Below are 23,695 nucleotides of genomic sequence, written 5' to 3' on the forward strand. Positions count from 1 at the left end.
TTTGAACCGCTGCGGTCCATCTGGTGCGGTACACCCACAGTGCTGTTAGGGAGGGTGTTCCAGGATTTTGATCCAGTGACAGTAAAGGAATGGCGATATATTTCCAAGTCAGGATGGTGTGCAAACAATGAGGATGATACCAACAGGACATTTTAGGCTAGCAGAATAGGCAGACAAGTGGCAGATGAAATTTAATACAGACAAATGTGAGATTGGCAAAAGGAATAGAAGTAGGCAATACATACTTAATGGCACAGTTCTAAAGAGGTGCAAGAACAGAGGCACCTGAGGGCTCATGTGCATAATTTTTCAAGGTGGCAGGACATATTGAGAGATGAGTTCACAAAGCATACGGGATCTTGCGCTTTATAAAGACATATTGAGTACAAAAGCAGGGAAGTTATTATGAACCTTTATAAAGCTCTGGTTAGGCCACAACTGGAGTATTGCGTCCAGTTCTGACCACCACACTTCAGGAAGGATGTGAGGATCCATGAGAGGGTTCAAAGGAGATTTACCAGAATGGGTCCAGGGCTGAGGCAGTTTAGCTGCAAGGTTAGGTTGGAGAAGCTGGAGTTGTTCTCCATGGAGCAAAGGAGATTGAGAGGAGATTTGGTAGAGATCTACAAGATTATGACAAATTTAGATTAAGTAGACAAAGAAAAGCTGTTTCCATTCGCTGATGGTACAATGACTAGGGGACTTAGATTGAAGGTTTTGGGCTAAAGGTACAGGGGGATATGAGGAAGAACTTTTTTTTATGCAGTGAGTGGTAATGACCTGAAATGACATGCTGGAAACAGAGATGATCAGTGATTTCAAAAGGAAATCGAATGGGCCATTGAGGGAAATAAACTTGCAAGGCTACAGGAATAGAGCGGGGTAATGGGACTGGCTGGATTGCTTTACAGAGAGCCAGCATGAACGTTATGGGCTGAATAGCCTCCTTCAGTCGTGTAATGACTATAACCCTCTCTCCCAAAAGGCTGTGGACACTGGGGGTGGGGCTGCTGAAATTTTCAGAACAGACATCGATAGCTTACTTTTGTTTTTGTCAAGGCTTTGGGCCAAATGCTGGCAAATGGGATTAGGTAGACAGGTCAGGTGTCTTTTATGCATTGGTGCAGACTCGATGGGCCGAAGGGCCTCTTTAACACTATTATTCTGTGATTCTGTTTGAAATACAGATCAGCAATGATCGGATTGACTGAATGGCAAACAGGTTGAGGGGCTGAATGGCCTCCTCCTGTTCCCATGAGTGAATTGTGCGGAAAAGATAGCAAAGTGCCACCTGCGTGCAGATTGTAGAATCTCACAATGGGGGTTCTGGGAAGCCAAGCAGTCAAGGGAATTGTGCCCTTGTGGAGAAGTTGCTAATACCAGAATTCATGAACATCCTGCACCTGCCTTTCCTCAATCAAACACCAGGTGAACTCCCCTTCTATTGCTGTGGTGGCTCAATATTGTTCCCTTGGTTATTAGCCGTATTGTAAATATAGAGTGGTCAGAATGAGCCATGGACCAGGCAAGCAAATCCTGGGGCCCAGAGGAAGCAAGGGAGCAGAGGGGGTGGGGAAGTTTTGAAATTGTGCCCTGCATGCCTCAGTCCAGGTCATAGATATACAGCAACCCCTGGGGACAGTACTGCATACTTCCCTGTAGTCTTTTAAAAGGAAACAACCATTCACCATTACTCTCTATTTTCTGTCCCTTTGCCAATCTTATATCCACATATCCACCTTATAACCAGGATTATTACGTTCCAAATCCTGCCCTTGGAACCAGGTCTCTGTTATTGGCACAATGTCGAAGTTCCATGGGGTGATTTGTGCCTGTAGCTCACCAACCTTACTTACCACACTACCTGCCTGCAATTGCACACATAAGCTCCAAACCTACCCAACACTGCCTGGGGTGGCTCAGGTCTCACAGGGACATACACCCAGTGTTATCGATGAATTTTACTGGCACAAGATGTAGTAAGTAGAGGGGTCAAGATCAAAGGGCGAGAGTAGCATACAGAAATCTGCCATTACTTCATCAGAAAAAGAACTAGAAATCTGCAAGTATTTCTGGTGTGAGAGCTATAAATAAGTTAAACCAGCTGGTGCCTAGGGCACGTGATTCAGCATCAACCTACCCGAAGATGAACATGCAGACGTGAAGAGTATCAGCACCACTGAACTCCAAATAGAATGTGGCTCCTAGAGAATAAAACAAATCAATCAGAATAGGTCAGACAGCATTCAGCTTCCACCCTCACAATTCGCTCACCAAGACCTGCTCTCCCCTCGACCCATCCACACTCAGCCCTCTCCTCTGACCAATAAAACACCCAACCTACTCCCTCTGACCCATCCACATTCAACATAATGCCCCCAACTATCTGCTCCCCATGACCCATCCACTCCCAAGCCCCTCCCCCTGACCCAGTCACACATAACCCCCTCCCCTGGCCCATCCATACCTAACTCGCTCCCCTCCAACCTGTACCCCCAATAATGTGTGTGTGTGTTGGGATTTTCTTCTCCCTGCTGCTTTCACATGCGTTCAAATCCTCTGAAGAAGGAATTTTCCTCCACACAAGATCAGGGGGCAGGTTGTTCAACCTTGCCCGTCTAAGAGCGAAGTCCAAAGTACGGAAAGTCCTCATCAGAGAACTCCTCTTTGCTGACGATGCTGCTTTAACATCTCACACTGAAGAATGCCTGCAGAGTCTCATCGACAGGTTTGCGTCTGCCTGCAATGAATTTGGCCTAACCATCAGCCTCAAGAAAACGAACATCATGGGGCAGGATGTCAGAAATGCTCCATCCATCAATATTGGCGACCACGCTCTGGAAGTGGTTCAAGAGTTCACCTACCTAGGCTCAACTATCACCAGTAACCTGTCTCTAGATGCAGAAATCAACAAGCGCATGGGTAAGGCTTCCACTGCTATGTCCAGACTGGCCAAGAGAGTGTGGGAAAATGGCGCACTGACACGGAACACAAAAGTCCGAGTGTATCAGGCCTGTGTCCTCAGTACCTTGCTCTACGGCAGCGAGGCCTGGACAACGTATGCCAGCCAAGAGCGACGTCTCAATTCATTCCATCTTCGCTGCCTTCGGAGAATACTTGGCATCAGGTGGCAGGACTATATCTCCAACACAGAAGTCCTTGAAGCGGCCAACACCCCCAGCTTATACACACTACTGAGTCAGCGGCGCTTGAGATGGCTTGGCCATGTGAGCCGCATGGAAGATGGCAGGATCCCCAAAGACACATTGTACAGTGAGCTCGCCACTGGTATCAGACCCACCGGCCGTCCATGTCTCCGTTATAAAGACGTCTGCAAACGTGACATGAAATCGTGTGACATTGATCACAAGTCGTGGGAGTCAGTTGCCAGCATTCACCAGAGCTGGCGGGCAGCCATAAAGACAGGGCTAAATTGTGGCGAGTCGAAGAGACTTAGTAGTTGGCAGGAAAAAAGACAGAGGCGCAAGGGGAGAGCCAACTGTGCAACAGCCCCAACAAACAAATTTCTCTGCAGCACCTGTGGAAGAGCCTGTCACTCCAGAATTGGCCTTTATAGCCACTCCAGGCGCTGCTTCACAAACCACTGACCACCTCCAGGCGTGTATCCATTGTCTCTCGAGATAAGGAGGCCCAAAAGAATATATATATATATATATATACACACATACATATACACACACAGATATATAATATATATTGGGCCTTTAACATTATAAAAGTCCAAGGATCTTCACAAGAGTAATATAAAGCAGCATTTAACACTGAGCCACGTAAGGCAATGTTAAGGCAAATGGCCAAATGTTTGATATTTTAAGGAGCGTCTTAAAAGAGGAGGTAGAGAGTCAGAGAGGTTTAAAAGAGGGAATTGCAGAGCTCATGGCCTAGACAGCTCAAGGCACAGTCAGCAATGGCGGAGCATTTAAAATCAGGGATGCTCAAGAGGCCAGAGTTAGAGGAGCACAGATATCTCGGACGGATGTGGGACCGGAGGAGATTACAGAGATGCGGGGGATGGGGGGGGGGAAAAGAGGTGAGGCCATGGAGGGATTTGAAAACAAGGATAAGAATTTTAAAATTGAGGCATTGCTTAACCAGAAGCCAATATTGGTCAGTGAGCACAAGGGCAGCAGAGTTTTGGATGGCCTCAGGTTTACGGAGGGAAGAATGTGGGAGGCCAGCCACGTGGGGATTGGAATAATCAAGTGTAGAGGTAACGAAGGCATGGACGAGGGTTGCAGCAGCAAATGAGCTGGGTGGGGTGGAGTAGGGCGATTTTATAGAGGTGGAAAAAGGCCGTCTTAGTGATAGAGCAAATGTGGTCGGAAACTCATCTCGGAATCAATTATGACCATACATTAAAGAGAGAGAGAGAAAGACCATACGTTAAAGACCTGCTCTCTCTCTCTCTCGGCGCGCGCTGAGACTCGAAAAAAAACTTATTGGTTGGGTGAGTAGCAGCTGTTAGTGCATTTAAATAGCTTAAAAATAAAGGGAAAGTTTTTTTTTGTTGAAATAAACCTCAAGTGATAAGGTGAGTACTACTGAAGTATTTTTTTTTTAATTCAGTGTAACTTATTAAGGACTTTAGATAGTAGTGGGTAGAACAAGACCCCTAGCGTAATTAGGTTAATTCATGGCAGGAGAGCTCAGCCCCGTGATATGCTCCTTCTGCGCTATGTGGGAAATCAGGGACGCTTCCAGTGTCCCTGACGACCATGTGTGCAGGAAGTGTATCCAGCTGCAGCTACAAGCTACCCGCATTATGGAGCTGGAGCTGTGGGTGGATTTACTGTGGAGCATCCATGATGCTGAGGACGTCGTGGATAGCACATTTAGCGAGGTGGTCACACTGCAAGTAATGGCCGCACAGGCAGTAAAGAGATGGGTGACCACCAGACGGAGTAGTAGGTGCAGGCAGGTAGTGCAGGAGTCCCCTGTGGCCATCCCCCTCTCAAACAGATATACTGCTTTGGATACTGTTGGGTGGGATGACCTCCCAGGGGAAAGCAGCCAAGTTTGTGGCACCACGGAGGGCTCTGCTGCACAGCATGGGAAGAAAAGGAGTGGAAGAGCTATAGTGATAGGGGATTCTATCGTAAGGGGTGCAGATAGGCATTTTCTGTGGCCGCAAATGTGATTCCAGGCTGGTACGTTGCTTCACTGTTGCTCGGGTCAAGGACATCACGGAGCGGCTGCAGGACATTCTGAAGGGAGCGGGGAGTAGTCAGAGGTCGTAGTACACATTGGTACCAACGACATAGGCAGAAAGAGGGATGATGTCCTGCAACAAGAATTTAGGGAGCTGGGTAGCAGATTAAAAAGCAGGACCTCAAAAGGTTGTAATCTCAGGATTATTCCCTGTCGAACATGCTGGCGAGTATAGGAATAGGAGGATAGAGCAGATGAATGCCTGGCTGAGGAGATGGTGCAGGAGGGAGAGCTTTAGTTTCCTGGATCACTGGGGCTGTTTCTGGCAAAGGTGGGACCTGTACAAGTTGGACGGGTTGTACCTGAACTGGAACGGGACTAACATCCTTGCTGAGCGGTTTGCTAGTGCTGTTGGGGGGGGTTTTAAACTAATTTGGCAGGGGGATGGGATACAGAGTGGAGGTACAGTAGGGGGTGAGGGACAGTCAAATATAGAAGAGAAACTGAATCAGTCTGGAAGGCAGAGCAAATACAGACCTGTTAAGGCACAAGTGAAAAATGCAAGACTGGATTGCATATACTTTAATGCAAGGAGACTTACTAATAAGGCAGATGAATTGAGGACATTGATTAGAACATGGGATTATGATATTATTGCTAACACAGAGACATAGCTGAGGGAGGGGCAGGACTGGCAACTCAATATTCCAGGGTATAGAATCTTCAGGCATGATAGGGGAGGGGATAAAAGAGGAGGTGGCATTGCACTGTTGATCAAGGAGTCAATTATTGCAGTAAGGAGGGATGATATCTTGGAAGGTTCCTCAAATGAGGCCATATAGGTAGAACTTAAGAACAAAAGGGGGACAATCACTTGGCTGAGCATGTACTACAGGCCTCCAAACAGTCAGGGAGAGATAGAGGAACAGATATGTAGGCAAATCTCAGAGAGGTGTAAAAATTATAGGGTAATAACAGTTGGGGATTTCAACTTCCCTAATATCAACTGAGATACTCTTAGTGCAAAAGGCTTAAAGGGGAAGGAATTCTTAAAATGCATACAGGAGAGCTTTTTGAGCTAGTACATAGAAAGTCCTACAAGAGAAGGGGCAGTACTGGACCTAATCCGAGGGAATGAAGCCAGACAAGTGGTAGAAGTGTCCTTGGGGAAGCATTTCGGGGATAGTGACCATAACTCTGTAAGATTTAAGGTAGCTATGGAAAAGGACAAAGACGGGCCAGAAATAAAGGTACTGAACTGGGGGAAGGCTGATTTCAATATGATAAAACAGGATCTGGCCAAAGTGGACTGGGAGCAGCGACTTGTAGGAAAGTCTACATCAGGCCAGTGGGAGTCATTCAAAGAGCAAATAGTGAGGGTTCAGAGCCAACATGTACCCGTTAAGGTGAAGGGTAGGACCAACAGGGAACCCTGGATGTCAAGGGATATAGAGTATTGGATCAGGAAAAAAAAGGAGGCTTATGGCAGATTTGGAGCACTGAAAACAGCGGACGCATTGCAGGAAAATAGAAAGTGTAGGGGGGTACTTAAAAAAGTAATTAGGAGAGCGAAGAAGGGACATGAAAAAACATTGGCAGTCAATATAAAGGAAAGTCCTAAGGTGTTTTATAAGTATATTAAGGGCAAGAGGATAACCAGGGAAAGAGTAGGGACCAAAGTGACAATCTGTGTGTAGAGCCGGAGGACATAGGCAATAACTAGTATTTAAAGTAGTATTACACAGTTTACAACAAATATACATTCCTCCGTGGGGCGGCACAGTGGCGCAGTGGTTAGCACCGCAGCCTCACAGCTCCAGCGACCCGGGTTCGGTTCTGGGGACTGCCTGTGCGGAGTTTGCAAGTTCTCCCGATGACCGTATGGGTTTCCTCCAGGTGCTCCGGTTTCCTCCCACATGCCAAAGACTTGGGGGTTGATAAGTAAATTGGCCATTGTAAATTGCCCCTAGTGTAGGTAGTTGGGAGGAGAATTGAGGGAAGGTGGGGATGTGAGAGGGAAATGGGATTAATGTAGGATTCGTATAAAATGGGTGGTTGATGGTTGGCACAGACTCAGTGGGCCGAAGGGCCTGTTTCAGTGCTGTATCTCCCTCTGACTCTAAGACATAAAAACCCAACAGGAAAGGTGAATCAACCATGGCTCACAAAAGAAGTTAAAGATTGCATTAGATCAAAAGAAGTGGCTTATAAGGTCGTCAGAAAAAGTGGTCAGCCCGAGGATTGGGAGCAATTTTGAATCCAACAAAGGAGGACCAAGAAACTGATCAAGACAGGGAAAAGAGAATGTGAATGCAAACTAGCTAGAAACATAATGGCGGACTGTAAAAGCTTCTTTAGCTATGTGAAAAGGAAAAGAGTAGCAAGGACAAATGTGGATCCATTACCAGTGGAGACAGGAGAATTTGTGGTGGAGATTGGGGAAATGGCGGAGAGACTAAACAACTACTTTGAGTCTGTCTTCATGAAGGAAGATGCAGAAAAGTTCCCAGAAATACTCGGGGACCAAGGGACTTGTAAAAATGAGTAACTGAAAGAAATTAATATCAATAAAGATATACTCGAAAAGTTAATTGGATAGCAAGTTGATAAATCCCTTGGACTAGCTACATCCCAGAATATTGAAGGAGTTGGCTATAGAGATAGTGGATGAATTGGTGGTTAACTTTCAAAATTCTATAGATTTTGTTGCCTGCAGACTGGAAACTAACAAATGTAACCCCACTATTTAAGAAAGGAGCAAGAAAGAAAATGGGGAACAACGGACCTATTAGTTTGACATTAGTAGTAGGAAAAACGTTAGAATCTGTTCTGAAGAACGTGTAACTAGACACTGAGAAAATAATGATATGACTGGGCAGAGTCAACATGGATTTACGAAAGGAAAATCATGTTTGACAAACCTATTGGAGTTTTTTGAGGATGTTTCTTGCAGCATAGATAAAGGAGAACCAGTGGATACAGAGTCATAGAGTCGTACAGCGTAGAAACAGGGCCTTCGGCCCACTGCGTCCATGCCGACTATAATGCCTATCTACACTGATCCCACCTGCCTGCATTAATTCCATATCCCTCTATGCCTTGCTCATTCAAGTACCTGTCCAGGTGCCTCTTAAATGTCGCTACTGTTCCTGCCTCCACCACCTCCTCAGGCAGCTCATTCCAGATACCCACTTTGTGTGAAAAATTTACCCCTTTGATCCCCTTTAAACCTCCTCCCTCTCACCTTAAATCTATGCCCTCGAGTTTTAGTCACCCCTACCATGGGAAACAGACTCTGGCTATCTACTCTATCTATGCCTCTCATCATTTTATATACCTCTATCATGTCCCCTCTCAGCCTCCTTTGCTCCAGGGAAAACAGACCCAGCCTATCCAATCTCTCTATAACTCGAGCCCTCCAAACCAGGCAACATCCTTGTGAATCTTTTCTGCACCCTCTCCAGCTTAATCACATCTTTCCTGTAGTGCGGCGACCAGAACTGCACACAGTACTCCAAATGCAGCCTAACCAACGTTATGTACAACTGTAACATGACGTCCCAACTCAATGCCTCGGCCAATGAAGGCAAGCATGCCATACGCCTTCTTCACCACCCTGTCTATCTGTGTTGCCACTTTCAGGGAACACTCCCCAGGACCCTGCCATTCACTGTATATGTCCTGCCCTGGTTAACTTCACACTTGTCTGCATTAAATTCCATTTGCCACTCCCTTGCCCACTTTCCCAGTTGATCTATATCATGTTGTAACCTTAGACAACCTTCTTCACTGTCCACTATACCACCAATTTTGGTGTCATCTGCAAACTTACTAATCATGCCCCCTACATTCTCATCCAAGTCATTAATATATATGACAAACAACAGAGGGCCCAGCACCGATCCCTGCAGCACACCACTGGTCACCGGCCTCCAATCTGAAAAACAACCCTCCACTACCACCCTCTGCCTCCTATCACCAAGCCAATTTTGTATCCAATTTGCTAGCTCACCCTGGATCCCATGTGTTCGAACCTTCTGGACTAGCCTACCATGCAAGACCTTGTCAAAGGCCTTGCTAATGTCCACGTAGACAACGTCCATCGCCCTGCCCTCATCAATCCTCTTGGCCACCTTCTCGAAAAACTCAATCAAATTTGTGAGACATGATTTCCCACGCACAAAGCCATGCTGACTATCCCTAATCAGACCATGCCTTTCCAGATGCATATAAATCCTGTCTCTCAGAATCCCTTCCAATAACTTTCCCACCACTGATGTATCTCACCGGCCTGTAGTTCCCTGGCTTATCCCTGCTGCTCTTCTTAAATAAAGGCACAACATTAGCTATCCTCCACTCTTCTGGTACCTCATCTGTGGCTAACGATGATACAAAAATCTCTGCCAGGGCCCCAGCAATCTCCTCCCTTGCTTCCCATAGCATCCTAGGATACACCTGGTCAGGCCCTGGGAATTCATCCACCTTAATGCGCTTCAAAACCTCCAACACCTCCTCCTTTGCAATGTTGATATGCTCCAGGATATTGGTGTTCCCTCCCTTGAACTCACTAGCTTCCATGACCTTCTCCACGGTAAATACGGACGAGAAATATTCATTTAAGACCTCGCCCATTTCCCATGGCTCCACACATAGATTGTCACACTGATCCTTAAGGAGACCTACTCTCTCCCTAGTTACCCTTTTACTCTTAATATACTTATAGAATCTTTTAGGATTCTCCTTTATATCACAGAGGAGGTTAGTAAACAAAATTGGAGCCCATGGGATTGGGGGTAATATACAGCTATGGATTGAAAATTGGTTAACAGACAGAAAGCAGAGAGTAAAAATAAACAGGCCATTCTCAGGATGGCAGGCTGTTACTAGTGGGGTACCACAAGGATCAGTGCTTTGGCCACAGCTGTTCACAATCTATATCAGTGATTTGGACATGGGGACCAAATGTAATATTTCCAAGTTTGCTGGTGACACAAAACGAGGTGAGATTTTAAGTTGTGAGGAGAATGCAAGGAGGCTTCAGGGGGATTTGGACAGGCTAAGTGAATGGGCAAGAACATGGCAGATGGCATAAAATGTAAATAGTGTTGAAGTGATCCACTTTGGTAGAAAAAACAGAAAGGCAGAATATTTCTTAAATGGTGGGAGGTTGGGAAGTGTTGATGTCCAAAGGGACCTGGATGTCCTTGTTTATGAGTCACTAGAAGCTAGTATGCAGGTGCAGCAAGCAATTAAGAAGGCAAATGGTATGTTGGCCTTCATTGCAAGGGGATGTGAGTACAGGAGTAAAGATGTCTTGCTGCAATTGTATAAAGCCTTGGTGAGACCACACCTGGAGTATTGTGTAGTTTTGATATCCTTATCTAAGGAAGGATATACTTTCCATAGAGGGAGTGCAACGGAGGTTCACCAGACTAATCCCTGGGATGGCGAGATTGTCTTATGAGTGGAGATTGCAGAAACTGGGCCTGTATTCTCTAGAGTTTCGAAGAACAACAGGTGATCTCATTGAAACTTACAAAATTCTTATAGGGTGTGGCAGGGTGGATATGGATAGGATGTTTCCTCTGGCTGTTGAGTCAAGAACCAGGGGACACAGTCTCAGAATAAGGGGTAAGCCTTTTAAGACTGAGATGAGGATGCATTTCTTTACTCAGAAGGTGGCGAATCTGTGGGATTCTCTCCCCCAGAGGGCTTTGGAAGCTCAATCATTGTGCATGTTCAAGACAGAAATCGACAGATTTCTGGATATTAATGACATCAAGTGATATAGGGATAGGGGAAAATTGGCGTAGAGGTAGATAATCAGCCATGATCTGTTTGAATGGTGGAGTAGGCTTGACTGGCCAAATGGCCCACTCCTGCTCCTATTTCCTGTGTTTCTATAACACCCAGAACAGTCTAGTCCAGCATCAGACAGTTGCCAGATAGAGGGATGGAGTCAGTAGTTAGGGAACAGACTCCTCATAAACCCCAAGAATCTGTTACCCCACTCACGGACCCTTCATTAATCCCCAGAGTCTGTTACCCCACTCCCAGACCGCTCACTAACCATCAGAGTTTATTACCCCACTTCCAGACAACTCACTATCCCTGCCAAAGTCTGTTACCCCACTCCCTGACTGCTCACTAACCCCACTGTCAGAGCCCTCACTAACACCCAGTCTGTTACCCCACTCCTAGACCCCTCACTAATCCCTGGAGCCTGTTACCTCATTCCCAGACTGCCCACTAACCCCCAGAGTCTGTTATCCCACTGTCAAACCCCTCACTAACTCCAAGTCAGTTACCCCATTCCAAGACCCCTCACTAATGCCCAGTCTGTTACCCCACTCCCAGACCCCTCACTAACGCCCAGAGTATGTTACCACACTCCCAGACCCCTCATGAATCCCAGAGTCTGTTACCCCACTCCCAGACCCCTCATGAATCCCGGAGTCTGTTACCCCACTCCCAGACCCCTCAAGAATCCCAGAGTCTGTTACCACACTCCCAGACTCCTCACTAACCCCACTGTCAGAGCCCTCACTAACACCCAGTCTGTTACCCCACTCCTAGACCCCTCACTAATCCCTGGAGCCTGTTACCTCATTCCCAGACTGCCCACTAACCCCCAGAGTCTGTTATCCCACTGTCAAACCCCTCACTAACTCCAAGTCAGTTACCCCATTCCAAGACTCCTCACTAATGCCCAGTCTGTTACCCCACTCCCAGACCCCTCACTAACGCCCAGAGTATGTTACCACACTCCCAGACCCCTCATGAATCCCAGAGTCTGTTACCCCACTCCCAGACCCCTCATGAATCCCGGAGTCTGTTACCCCACTCCCAGACCCCTCAAGAATCCCAGAGTCTGTTACCACACTCCCAGACTCCTCATTAACCCCCAGAGTCTGTTACCCCACTCCCAGACCCAAGAATCCCAGAGTCTTTTACGCCACTCCCAGACTCCTCACTAACCCCCAGAGTCTGTTACCCCACTCCCAGACCCAAGAATCCCAGAGTCTTTTACCCCACTCCCAGACTCCTCACTAACCCCCAGAGTCTGTTACCCCACTCCCAGACCCCTCAAGAATCCCAGAGTCTGTTACCCCACTCTCAGACCCCTCATTAACCCCCAGAGTCTGCTACTCCACTCCCTGACCCCCACACTAACCCCGGGGGCTGATACTCTGTTACAGCAGATGCTGATTGGACTGCACAGATACTCACCAGCGATGACGGCAATTGTTGTGGAAAGAATGTAGCTGAGGCTGGCAATCTGGGATGCGTCGTATAACTCAGAAACCTCACGCAGAAACCTTCAATAAAACAAAGAACAGCTTCATCTCAGGTTCCTCAACACCAAACCCCTTCAATAAGAACATGGTGTCCTGGCACTGAACCCTCTGAGCTTCCCACACCTAACAGGTGACTCAATACGCCAGAGCACGAAAGGACAGAGTGGAACCCACTATCCCAGAGCGCCAAAGGACAGAGTGGGTCCCACTGTCCCAAAGCGCAAAAGGACAGAGTGGGATTCACTTTCCCAGAGGGCCAAAGAACAGAGTGGGACCCACTGTCCCAGCGCGCCAAAGGACAGAGTGGGATCCACTGTCCCAGAGCGCCAAAGGACAGAGTGGGATCCACTGTCCCAGAATGTGAGCAGACCCAGCTCAGTCCTATATCAGTGAAAAGTTTATATTAAATTGTGGAAAAAGTTTAATGAAAAGCAAATAAGATCTTGGGCTTTATAAATGGGGCACCGAGCAAAGAGGCAAGACTAAACCTGCACAAACCATTACTTAAGAGTATCGGGTCTAGTTTGGGCACCAGCTTTAGGCTGAGAGAGATTGCATAAGTCTGAAAATCCTAGGATGAAAGGATTTAGTTCTGAGAAGATTCTAGAGAAAAAGGAACAGAGAAGGTATCAGTTCAAATTTTGTGGGGCTTGATCAAATAAATCAGGGAAAATAACTTCCATTGGTCAATGAGTTGTTAACTAGAGGGAATAAATTGAAGATCAGAACTGAAATGAACAAAGGGTAGAATTATTATTACACTGAGTGTGTTTAGGATTTGGAATCTCTGATCAGATTTCAGAATAACTTTTGAGGGAAGTGGATAAATATTTGAAATATAAAATTTTAGAAGCGTATAGGGAAAGGACAGGAGAACAGGACCAAGGCAAAGGTCTAAATTAAGTTTACTGTGCAGGTATGTGTGGTAAATAAGGTGAGCTGCAGGTGCAGAGAGCCACATGGGAATACAATGTTGTGGTGAAAATGGAGATCTGGCTCAAAAAAAGGGCAGGACTGATTACTAAATACTCCTGGATACAAGGTGTTCAGGAAAGATAGGGAACACTGAGCTACACAAAGAGAAATCAGGTCAGATAACCTTAAGCCTGGTCGAAGACATAGGTTTTAAGCAGTGTCTTAAAAAGAGGAAAGCGAGGTGGAGAGGCGTAGCGAGGATATTCCAGTTTAGGGCCTAGACTGAAGGCACAGCCAAAGAAGGAGGGATTAAAATCAGAGATGCACAAGGGGCCGGAATTAGAGGACAGCAGATATTTTGGAGGGTTGTAGGGCTGGAGGAGATTACAGAGATAGGGAGGCCATGGACAGATTTGAAAGTAATGATGAGAATATTAAAATAAAGATGTTGCTTGACTGGAAGCCAATTTAGGTCAGCAAGCATAGAGGTGATATGTGAACGGGGACCTGGTACAAGTTAAGACACAGGCTGCAGAATTTTGGATGACCTCAAGTTAACGGAGGATAGAATGTGGGAGACCAGCCAGGAGTGCATTGGAATAGTCAAGACTAAAGGTAACAAAGGCATGAATGAGAGTTTCAGCAGCAGTTGAACTGAGACAAGGGCGAAGATGGGTGAAGTTATGGAGGTGGAAATAGGTGGTTGTAGTGATGGCACAAATAGGAGGGCGGAAGCTCATCTCGGGGTCAGATGTGACACCAGGGATGTGAACAGACTGGCTTAATCTCACACTGTTGTCAGGGAGAGTGATGGACCTGGTAGCTAGGGAATGGAGTTTGGAGCTGGGACTGAAAACAATGGCTTCAGTCTTCCCAACATTTAATTGGAGGACATTTCTGCTCACCCAGTTACTGGATGTTGGATAAGCAGTCTGATAACTTAGCAATAGTGGAGGAGTCGAAAGAAGTGTTGGTGAGGTAGAAATGAGTGTCGTCAGCATACATGTGAAAACTAATGCTGTGTTTTCGGATGATGTAGCCAAGGGAGAGCATGTAGATAAGAAATTGGAGAGGGCCAAGGATAGATCCTTGGGAAACAGGAAAAGAAGCCATTGCAAGTGATTCTCTGACTATGATTAGATGGAATAGAATGGAACCAGGTAAAAGCAGTCCGACCCAGCTGGATGACCATGGAGAGGTGTTGGAGGAAGATGGTGTGGGCAACCATGTCAAAGCCTGCAGACAGGTCGAGAAGGACAAGGAGGGAAAGTTTCTTTTTGTCAAAGTCATTTGTAATGTTGATAAGAGCTGTTTCGATACTGTGGCACGGGTAGTAACCTGGTTGGAGTGATTCAAACATGGGGTTCCGGGAAAGATGGGTTTGGGAGGCGACAACATGCTCAAGGCCTTTGGAGAGGAAAGGCAGATTGGAGATGGGGGGTAGTTTGCAAGGGAAGTGGGATCAAGAGTTTTTTGTGAGGAGTGATGACGGCAGATTTGAAGGAGAGAGGGACAACACATGAACAGAGAGAACTGTTTACAATATCAGCTAACATGGGGACCAAGAGGGGAAGTTGGCTGATCAGCAGTTTAATCAGAACAGGAAGTAGGTCTCGTGGACAAGCTCGGAGAGGGCATGAGCGGAGATAGGTGAGAAATGGGAGAAGGGAGTGAGTTCAGGGCCAGCGCGGGGGGCATTATAGAGAGTTTGGCCCAGTGGGCTAGTGGGAGGAAGGGACACAGCAGGCCAGCTGTTTGTCACTAAGATCAAGACCATCCAAAGAATTTCATCAACTCCTTGCACATATTGTTGGAGGTGAGGGTGGAGGGAACAGGGGAGAGGGGTTTAAGAAAACTGTTTGCAGTGAAAAGAAACTGGATTATCTTTGCATTCCAAGATGACCCTGAAATAGTGAGCAGTTTTAGCAGACAACAGCAGGACCTGATAGCGTTTTAAGTGGACCAGGCAGATCTGGCATGGGATGGTTAAACCATTTGTCCACCATATCCTTTCAAACCTGGGTTCCTTGGATTTCAGGCAGTGAAGATGAGGGTTGTACCAGGGGAAATGGCCAAGGTGAGAGAGACTGATCCTTTTATTGGGGATTAGGAAATCAAAGGTGAGGTGAGGGTGCAGTTGAGCAAATCAGTAGCTGCAGAAATATTGTGGTGAATGGAGGGCCAAAGGCTAGATCGTTCAGACTTTGAAAGTGCAGGAGGTAGGATTGGGGCATGGAAGGGGGATGTGGGTGGAGAATGATACAATTGATTTTATTGGTTCATGGGATGTGAGCATTGCTGGCAAGGCAAACACTTGTTGCCCATCCCTAATGCCCTTCAGAAGATAGTGGTGAGCCACCTTCTTGATCCAGTGTAGTCCATCTGCTGTAGAAGCTATAATGGGACTAGCAAGACGACGTGAGGTGACAAGGTCGAGAGGGTGGCTGTGAATATGGGTTAAGGAGTTTACATGCAGTGAGAGATTTAGGGTGGAAAAGAGGGCAGTGAACTCAGAGGGGTGGAACAAGGTGAGATGCTCAAAGGAGAAGCAGGCTCCAGAGGAGAAGTGGGTCAGGTCATTAGCGGGGCAAATGACAGAAGATGTAGCCAGATGGCAAGGCTCCATTAAAGAGGCAAGGTGTCATCATCCCTCAACCAGGTTTCCATGAAGGCCATGATGCCAATGCAATCAACCACAATAAGTTCATGGATGGCAAACGCCTCGTTCACAAGTGAACGGTCATTCTGGAGGCAGATTCATAGAAGGGCAGTGAGAGCTCATCCACTGGCAGAGTCCACAGGGTCAACAGTGCGAGGGGTGAGTTGGGCAGGAGGAAGATTGGCAAGATTAACCCCCAGCAGGCACAATGGGGAGCAGGTGAACAAAAGAGTGGGATAGGGCAATTTGGATTGCTGCTCGTTATGAGCCAGTGCCAAGTGCCTGAATGTACACATCGGAGGATGGCAAGAGAGGCACAGAGGGAAGCTGAAGGCTTACCTAATTGGTGAGACCACATCTGGAGTACTGTGTACAATTTTGGTCTCCATATTTAAGGAAGCATATCTTTACATTCGAGGCGGTACAGCAAAGGTTCACTAGATTGGTCCCTGGTATGAGGGGGTTGTCCTATGATGAGAAGCTAAGCAAATTAGGCCTGTATTCTCTGGAGTTTAGAAGAATGAGAGGTGATCTCATTGAAACATGTAAGATTCTAAAGGGGATAGATAGGATAGATACTGATTGTTTTCACTGGTCGAGGAATCTAAAACATGAGGGGACAGTCTCAGGATAAGGGGTCAATCATTCAGGACTGAGATGAGGAGAAATTACTTCACTCAAAGGGTTGTAAATCTTAGGTATTCTCTACCCCAGAGGGTTGTGAATGCTCCATTGTTAAGGCTGGGAAAGACAGATTTTTGGTCTCTTAGGGAATCAAGGGATATGGCGAGTGGGCAGGAAAGTTGAGTCGAATCCCAAGATCAGCCATGATCATTTTGAATGGCACAGCAGCCTCAATGGACCATATGGTCTACTACTGCTCCTATTTCTTGTGTTCTTGGAGTCAAGCCTGGGACAGCGACAAAAGGGCAGGAAGGTCAAGGAATACTGAAGGGTTGGGGAAAGGAATTGAGGGGGCAGAGTACCTGAGTGGAGAAGTAAAAAGATGCATGAGAGTGCAGGATGGGGTAAACAGATAGATGTTAAAAAGCAACAACAAAGGTAGAAATGGATTGATGGGGCTCGGGTCCAGAGCGGCAGCCAAAATGTACATGCGCGTATGTGAATGTGCAGTGTGTGGTAAATAAGGTTGGTGAGCTGCAGGTGCAGATAGCCACGTGGGAATATAATGTTGTGGCGATAATGGAGACCTGGCTCAAAAAAAGGCAGGAGTGGATACTAAATATTACTGGATATAAGGTGTTCAGGAAATATAGACAAGAAAAGAAAGGAGATGGGGTAGAAGTGTTGATTAAGGAGAACATTACAGTGCCGGAGAGAGAGGATGTCCCAGAGGGCTCAAGAACAGAATCTATTTGGTTCGAGCTAAGAAACAGTAGAGGTACTATTACATTGCTGGGTGTATTCTATCGGCCACTGTCTAGTGGGAAGGATATAGAGGAACAAAGTTGCAAGGAAATTACAGAGACATGCAAGAACTATAGAGTAGCTATAATGAGGGACTTTAATTATCATAATATAGACTGGGATAGCAATAGTCAGAGAAGGGCAAAAGTTTTTGAAGTATGTTCAGAAGAATTTTCTACATCAGAATGTTTCTAGTCCAATGAGAAAGGAGGCATTGTTGGATCTGGTTCTAGGGAATGAGATGGGCCAAGTGGATCAAGTGTCAACAGGGGAACACTTAGAAGACAGTGATCATTGTATCATAAGATTCAGGTTCAGCTATGGAAAAGGACAAGGAGCAATCCAGAGTAAAACTAATTAATTGGGTGAGGACCAACTTCAATGGGGTGAGAACAGATCTGGTCCAGGTAAAATTGGAATCAAAGACTGGCAGGCAAAACAGTAGCAGAACTGCCTTCAAAGAGGAGGTAATTTGAGTACAGTCAAAGGGTGTAGGTCAAACAAATCCAGAGCTTCCTGGATGATGACAGAGAGAGAGTAAGATAAAGTAGAAAAAGGGTACATATGACAGATGTCAGGTTGATAATACAATTGAGAATCAGGCTGAACACAGAAAGTTCAGAGGGGAAGTGAAGAGGGAAATAAGAGAGGCAAAGAGACATTATAAGAAGAGACTGACAGCTAACATAAAATGGAATTTAATGGTCTTCTATAGGCATATAAATAGTAAAAGGATGGTAAAGGGAGGAGTGGGGTGGATTAGAGACCGAAAGGGGATTTATGCATGGAGGTAGGAGGCATGGCTGAGGTACTAAATGAGGACTTTGCATCTGTCTTTACCAAGGAAAAGGATACTACCAAAGTCATAGTGAAAGAGGAGGCAGTTAAGACACTGGATGGGCGAGAATTTGGTAAAGAGGAGGTATTAGATTGATTGTACTTAAAGTTGATAGGTCACGAGGACCAAATGGGATTCATCCAAGGACATTGAGGGAAGCAAGGGTGAAAATTGTGGAGGCACTGGCTATAATCTTCTAATCCTCCTTAGATATAGAGGTGATGCCAGAGGACTGGAAAATTTCAAATGTTACACCATTGTTCAAAAAAGGATGTATGGCTAAGCCCTGCAACTACAAGGCAATTAGTTTAACCTCAGTGGCAGGAAAACTTTTAGAAACGATAATTTGGGATAAAGTTAACAGTCACTTGGACAAATGTTGATTAATTAAAGAAAGTCAACACGGATTTATTAACTACAAATTGTGTTCAACTAACTTACTTGAGCTTTTGATGAGATAACAGAGAGGGTTGATGAGGGCATGCAGTTGATGTGATAGATTTCCAAACACATTTGATGAAGTGCCACATTAACAGGCTTGTCAGCAAAGTTTATGCCCATGGAATAAAAGGGACAGTGGCAGCATGGATACAAAGTTGGCTCAGTGACAAGAAACAGAATAGTTGCGAACGGTTGCTTTTCGGACTGGACGAAGAAATACAGTGGGGTTCCCCAGGGGTCAGTGTTAGGATCACTGCTTTTCTTGATATATATTAATGACCTAAACTTGGGTATACAGAGCACAATTTCAAAATTTGCGGAAGATACAAAACATGGAAGTATAGTGAAGTGTGAGGAGGATAGTGATAAAGTTCAATAAACTTTGAGAGGTTGGTGCAATGGGCGGACAAGTGGCAGATGAAATTTAATGCAGAGAAGTGTGAAGTGATTCATTTTGGTAGAGGCAATATAAAACAAAGAATATAATTCTAAAGAGGGTTCAAAAGCACAGGGACCTGGGGCTTTATGTGCAAAGTCACTAAAGGTGGCAGGGCAGGTTGAAAGAGCAGCAAATAAAGCATACGGAATCCTGGGCTTTATAAATAGGGCAATAAGTACAAAAGCAACAAAGTTATATGATGAATGTGTATAAAACACTGGTTTGGCTTCAATTGGAGTTTTGTGTCCAATTCTGGGCAGCACACTTTTGGAAGGATGTGCCGGAATTAGAGAGAATGCAGAAAAGGTTCATGAGAATGGTTCCAGGGATGAGGAAGTTCAGTTACGTGGATAGGTTGGAGAAGCTGGGGCTGTACTTCTTCGAGAAGAGAAGATTAAGAGGAGATTTGATAGAGGTGTTCAAAATCATGAGGGATCGGGACAGAGTAGATAGGGAGAAACTGTTCCCATTGGGGGAGAAGAGTCAAAAACCAGAGGTCACCGATTTCAGGTGATTGGCAAAAGCAGTTACAGCGACATGAGGAAAAACTGTTTTATACAGCAAGTGGTTCGGATCTGGAATGCACTGCCTGAGAGTGTGGTGGAGGCAGATTCAATCAAGGCCTTCAAAAGAGAATTGAATAATTATCTGAAGAAAAACAATTTGCAACGCTACAGGGAAAAGGCAAGTGGGACGAGGTGAGTTGGTCTTCCAGAGAGCCGGCAGAGACACTGTGGGCCAAATGGCCTCCTTCTGAGCTGTAACCATTCTAGGTTTCTAAGAGTACTTTCTGAGGTCTACACAGGCATAACAGGCCAAATCGTCACCTTCTGTGAGTCTATCGTTCTGTCATTTTTAACTCTGCAACTTTAAGCAGGCTTTAACAGCTTTGTAATTCAATACATTATAAACCTTAATGTCCTGGATAAGCTTGGCTGCCACATACTACGGGAGGTCCTGGCTGCTACTATAGCAACAGGTTGTGGTGCAGTGCTGAGGGAGTGAAATTGTGTCAGACACAGTGATGTACCTAATTCACTGGGACTTTCCAAGCAGCAAGAAATAACATGGACCTTAACTGCACCACCTGTTTTTCCAAATCTGACCAGATCCCCAATCATTTTTCTAATGACTAGAAGGAGGCGATTCAGCCCATCAAGTCCATGACAGCTCTCCGTGAAGCAATCCAGTCAGTCCCACTTCCCCCCTTGATCCCTGTAGCCCTGCAAGTTTATTTCCTTCACGTGCCCATCCAATTTACTTTTGAAGTCATTGATCGTTTCCGTATCAACCACCCTCGTGGGCAGCGGGTTCCAGGTCATTACCACCCACAGCATAAAAGAAATCTTCCTCACATTCCCCCTGCATCTCTTGTCCAAAACCTTCAATCTGTGTCCCCTAGTCCTTGTACCATAAGCTAATGGCAAAATTTTTTCGAACTTATCTCAGCCTGTCATAATCTTGTACCCTCTATCAAATCTCTCCTCAATCTCCTTTGCTCCAGGGAGAACAACCACAGCTTTTCCAACCTAACCTTGTAACTAAAATCACCCATCCCTGGAACCATTCTGTTAAATCTCCTCTGCACCCTGTCAAGGATCCTCACATCAGTTGATGTAGTCTACATGGACTTCAGTAAGACTTTTGATAAGGTCCCGCATGGGAGATTGGTTAAGAAGGTAAGAATCCATGGGCAACTTGGCAAATTGGATCCAAAATTGGCTTGGTGGCAGGAAACAGAGGGTAATGGTCGAGGGTTGTTTTTGCGAGTGGAAGCCTGTGACCAGTGGTGTACCACAGGGATCGGTGTTGGGACCCTTGCTGTTTGTAATGTACATTAATGATTTAGATGTGAATATAGGAGGTATGATCAGTAAGTTCGCAGATGACACGAAAATTGGTGGTGTCGTAAATAGTGAGGAGGAAAGCCTTAGATTACAGGATGATATAGATGGGCTGGTAAGATGGGCGGAGCTGTGGCAAATGGAATTTAATCCTGAGAAGTGTAAGGTGATGCAAATTGGGAGGACTATCAAGGCAAGGGAATATACAATGGATGGTGGGACCCTAGGAAGTACAGAGTGTCAGAGGGACCTTGATATACTTGTCCATAGATCACCGAAGGCAGCAGCACAGGTAGATAAGGTGGTTAGGAAGGCATATGGGATACTTGCCTTTATTAGCCGAGGCATAGAATATAAGAGCAGGGAGGTTATGATGGAGTTGTATAAAACGCTAGTTAGGCCACAGCTGGAGTATTGTGTACAGTTCTGGGCACCACACTACAGGAAGAATGTGATTGCACTGGAGAGGCTGCAGAGGAGATTCACCAGGATGTTGCCTGGGCTGGAGCATTTCAGCTATGAAGAGAGACTGAAAGGCTAGGGTTGTTTTCCTTAGAGCAGAGAAGCCTGAGGGGGGACATGATTGAGGTATACAAAATTATGAGGGGCATTGATAGGTGAGATAGGAAGAGACATTTTCCCTTAGCGGAGGGGTCAATAACCAGGGGGCATAAATTTAAGGTAAGGGGAAGGAGGTTTAGAGGGGATTTGAGGAAATATTTTTTCACCCAGAGGGTGGTTGGAAACTGGAACGCACTGCCTGAAGTGGTGGTAGAGGCAGGAACCCTCACAACATTTAAGAAGTATTTAGATGAGCACTTGAAATGCCATAGCATGCAAGGCTATGGGCCAAGTGCTGGAAAGTGGGAATAGAATAGTTAGGTGCTTGATGGCTGGCACAGACACGATGGGCCGAAGAGCTTGTTTCTGTGCTGTATTACTCTATGACATCCTTCCTAAAGTGTGGTGACCAGAACTGGACACAATACTTTAGTTGTGGCCGAACCAGAGCTTTACAGAGATTCATCACAACCTCCCTGCTTTTGTATTCAATACTTCCATTTATGAAGCTCAAGATTCCATATGCGTTGCTAACCACTTTCTCAATATTGCCTTCCGCCTTCAAAGATGGACGCACATGCACCCCCAGGTCCCTCTGTTCCTGCACACTCTTTAGAAATGCGCCATTAAATCTATATTACCTCACCCTATCCCTTACATCAAAATGCATCACCTCACACTTCTCTGTACAAAATTCCATTTGCCACTTGTCTGCCTATTCTGCTAGCCTATCTATGTACTGCCACACCTCCAAGTTTGGTATCAACAGCAAATTTTGAGATTCCACTCTGTATTCCAAGATCCAAGTCATTTATATATAAGAACAAAGAGCAAAGAACAGTACAGCACAGGAACAGGCCATTTGGCCCTCCAAGCCTGCGCCGATCTTGATGCCTGCCTAAACTAAAACCTTCTGCACTTCCGGGGTCCGTATCCCTCTATTCGCATCCTATTCATGTATTTGTCAAGATGCCTCTTAAACGTCGCTATCGTACCTGCTTCCACCACCTCCCCCGGCAACAAGTTCCAGGCACTCACCACCCTCTGTGTAAAGAACTTGCCTCGCACATCCCCTCTAAACTTTGCCCCTCTCACCTTAAACCTATGTCCCCTAGTAACTGACTCTTCCACCCTGGGAAAAAGCTTCTGACTATCCACTCTGTCCATGCCGCTCATAACTTTGTAAACCTCTATCATGTCACCCCTCCACCTCCGTCGTTCCAGTGAAAACAATTCGAGTTTATCCAACCTCTCCTCATAGCTAATGCCCTCCAGACCAGGCAACATCCTGGTAAACCTCTTCTGTACCCTCTCCAAAGCCTCCACGTCCTTCTGGTAGTGTGGCGACCAGAATTGCACGCAATATTCTAAGTGTGGCCTAACTAAAGTTCTGTACAGCTGCAGCATGACTTGCCAATTTTTATACTCTATGCCCCGACTGATGAAGGCAAGCATGCCGTATGCCTTCTTGACGACCTTATCCACCTGCGTTGCCACTTTCAGTGACCTGTGGACCTGTACGCCCAGATCTCTCTGCCTGTCTATACTCCTAAGGGTTCTGCCATTTACTGTATACATCCCACCTGCATTAGATCTTCCAAAATGCATTACCTCACATTTGTCCGGATTAAACTCCATCTACCATTTCTCCGCCCAAGTCTCCAACCGATCTATATCCTGCTGTATCCTCTGACAATCCTCATCACTATCCGCAGACTCCACCAACCTTTGTGCCGTCCGCAAACTTAATACAGCAAAAAAAATCTGGGGCAAGTTACTAAATCTCAGACAGAAGTCAAATCCCTTGGGAGGGGGAATGGTGGAAGGAGGGGGAGGTTGAGCATTTACATTCAAAAATTAGTTTGCAAATGGTTGCCTGATTGAATAGCTTGCTGACATTCACTGGCTACGGGCCAAGTGCTGGAAAATTGGATTAGAATAGTTAGGTGCTTGATGGTCGACATGGACATGATGGGCCGAAGGGCCTGTTTCTGTACTGTATAAATATGACTCCATGGCAAGGCTCATACACAAATACTCGATATTCGATGGGGGTACAGGGGTGTACTCAGCCCCCAAGGAACTGAACCCCAGTAGAGCTTT

At 45.9% G+C, this 23,695-nt stretch overlaps 1 protein-coding gene across 5 annotated transcripts in view; it reads right to left on the reverse strand.

Annotated features, from left to right (window-relative positions):
• nipal3 (NIPA like domain containing 3) overlaps positions 1-23,695 on the reverse strand; it is a 288,597-nt gene that overhangs the window by 51,371 nt on the left and 213,531 nt on the right. For all 5 annotated transcript variants that reach the window (XM_068011074.1, XM_068011071.1, XM_068011073.1 and 2 more), the window contains 2 exons: positions 12,400-12,488; positions 2,141-2,204 (listed from right to left, as the gene is read on the reverse strand). In XM_068011074.1, the coding sequence (XP_067867175.1) occupies positions 2,141-2,204; positions 12,400-12,488 (153 nt within the window). The remainder of the gene's footprint in view (positions 1-2,140; positions 2,205-12,399; positions 12,489-23,695) is intronic.

The sequence above is a fragment of the Heterodontus francisci genome, chromosome 31 (genome assembly GCF_036365525.1).
Source record: "Heterodontus francisci isolate sHetFra1 chromosome 31, sHetFra1.hap1, whole genome shotgun sequence".
NCBI lineage: Eukaryota > Metazoa > Chordata > Chondrichthyes > Heterodontiformes > Heterodontidae > Heterodontus > Heterodontus francisci.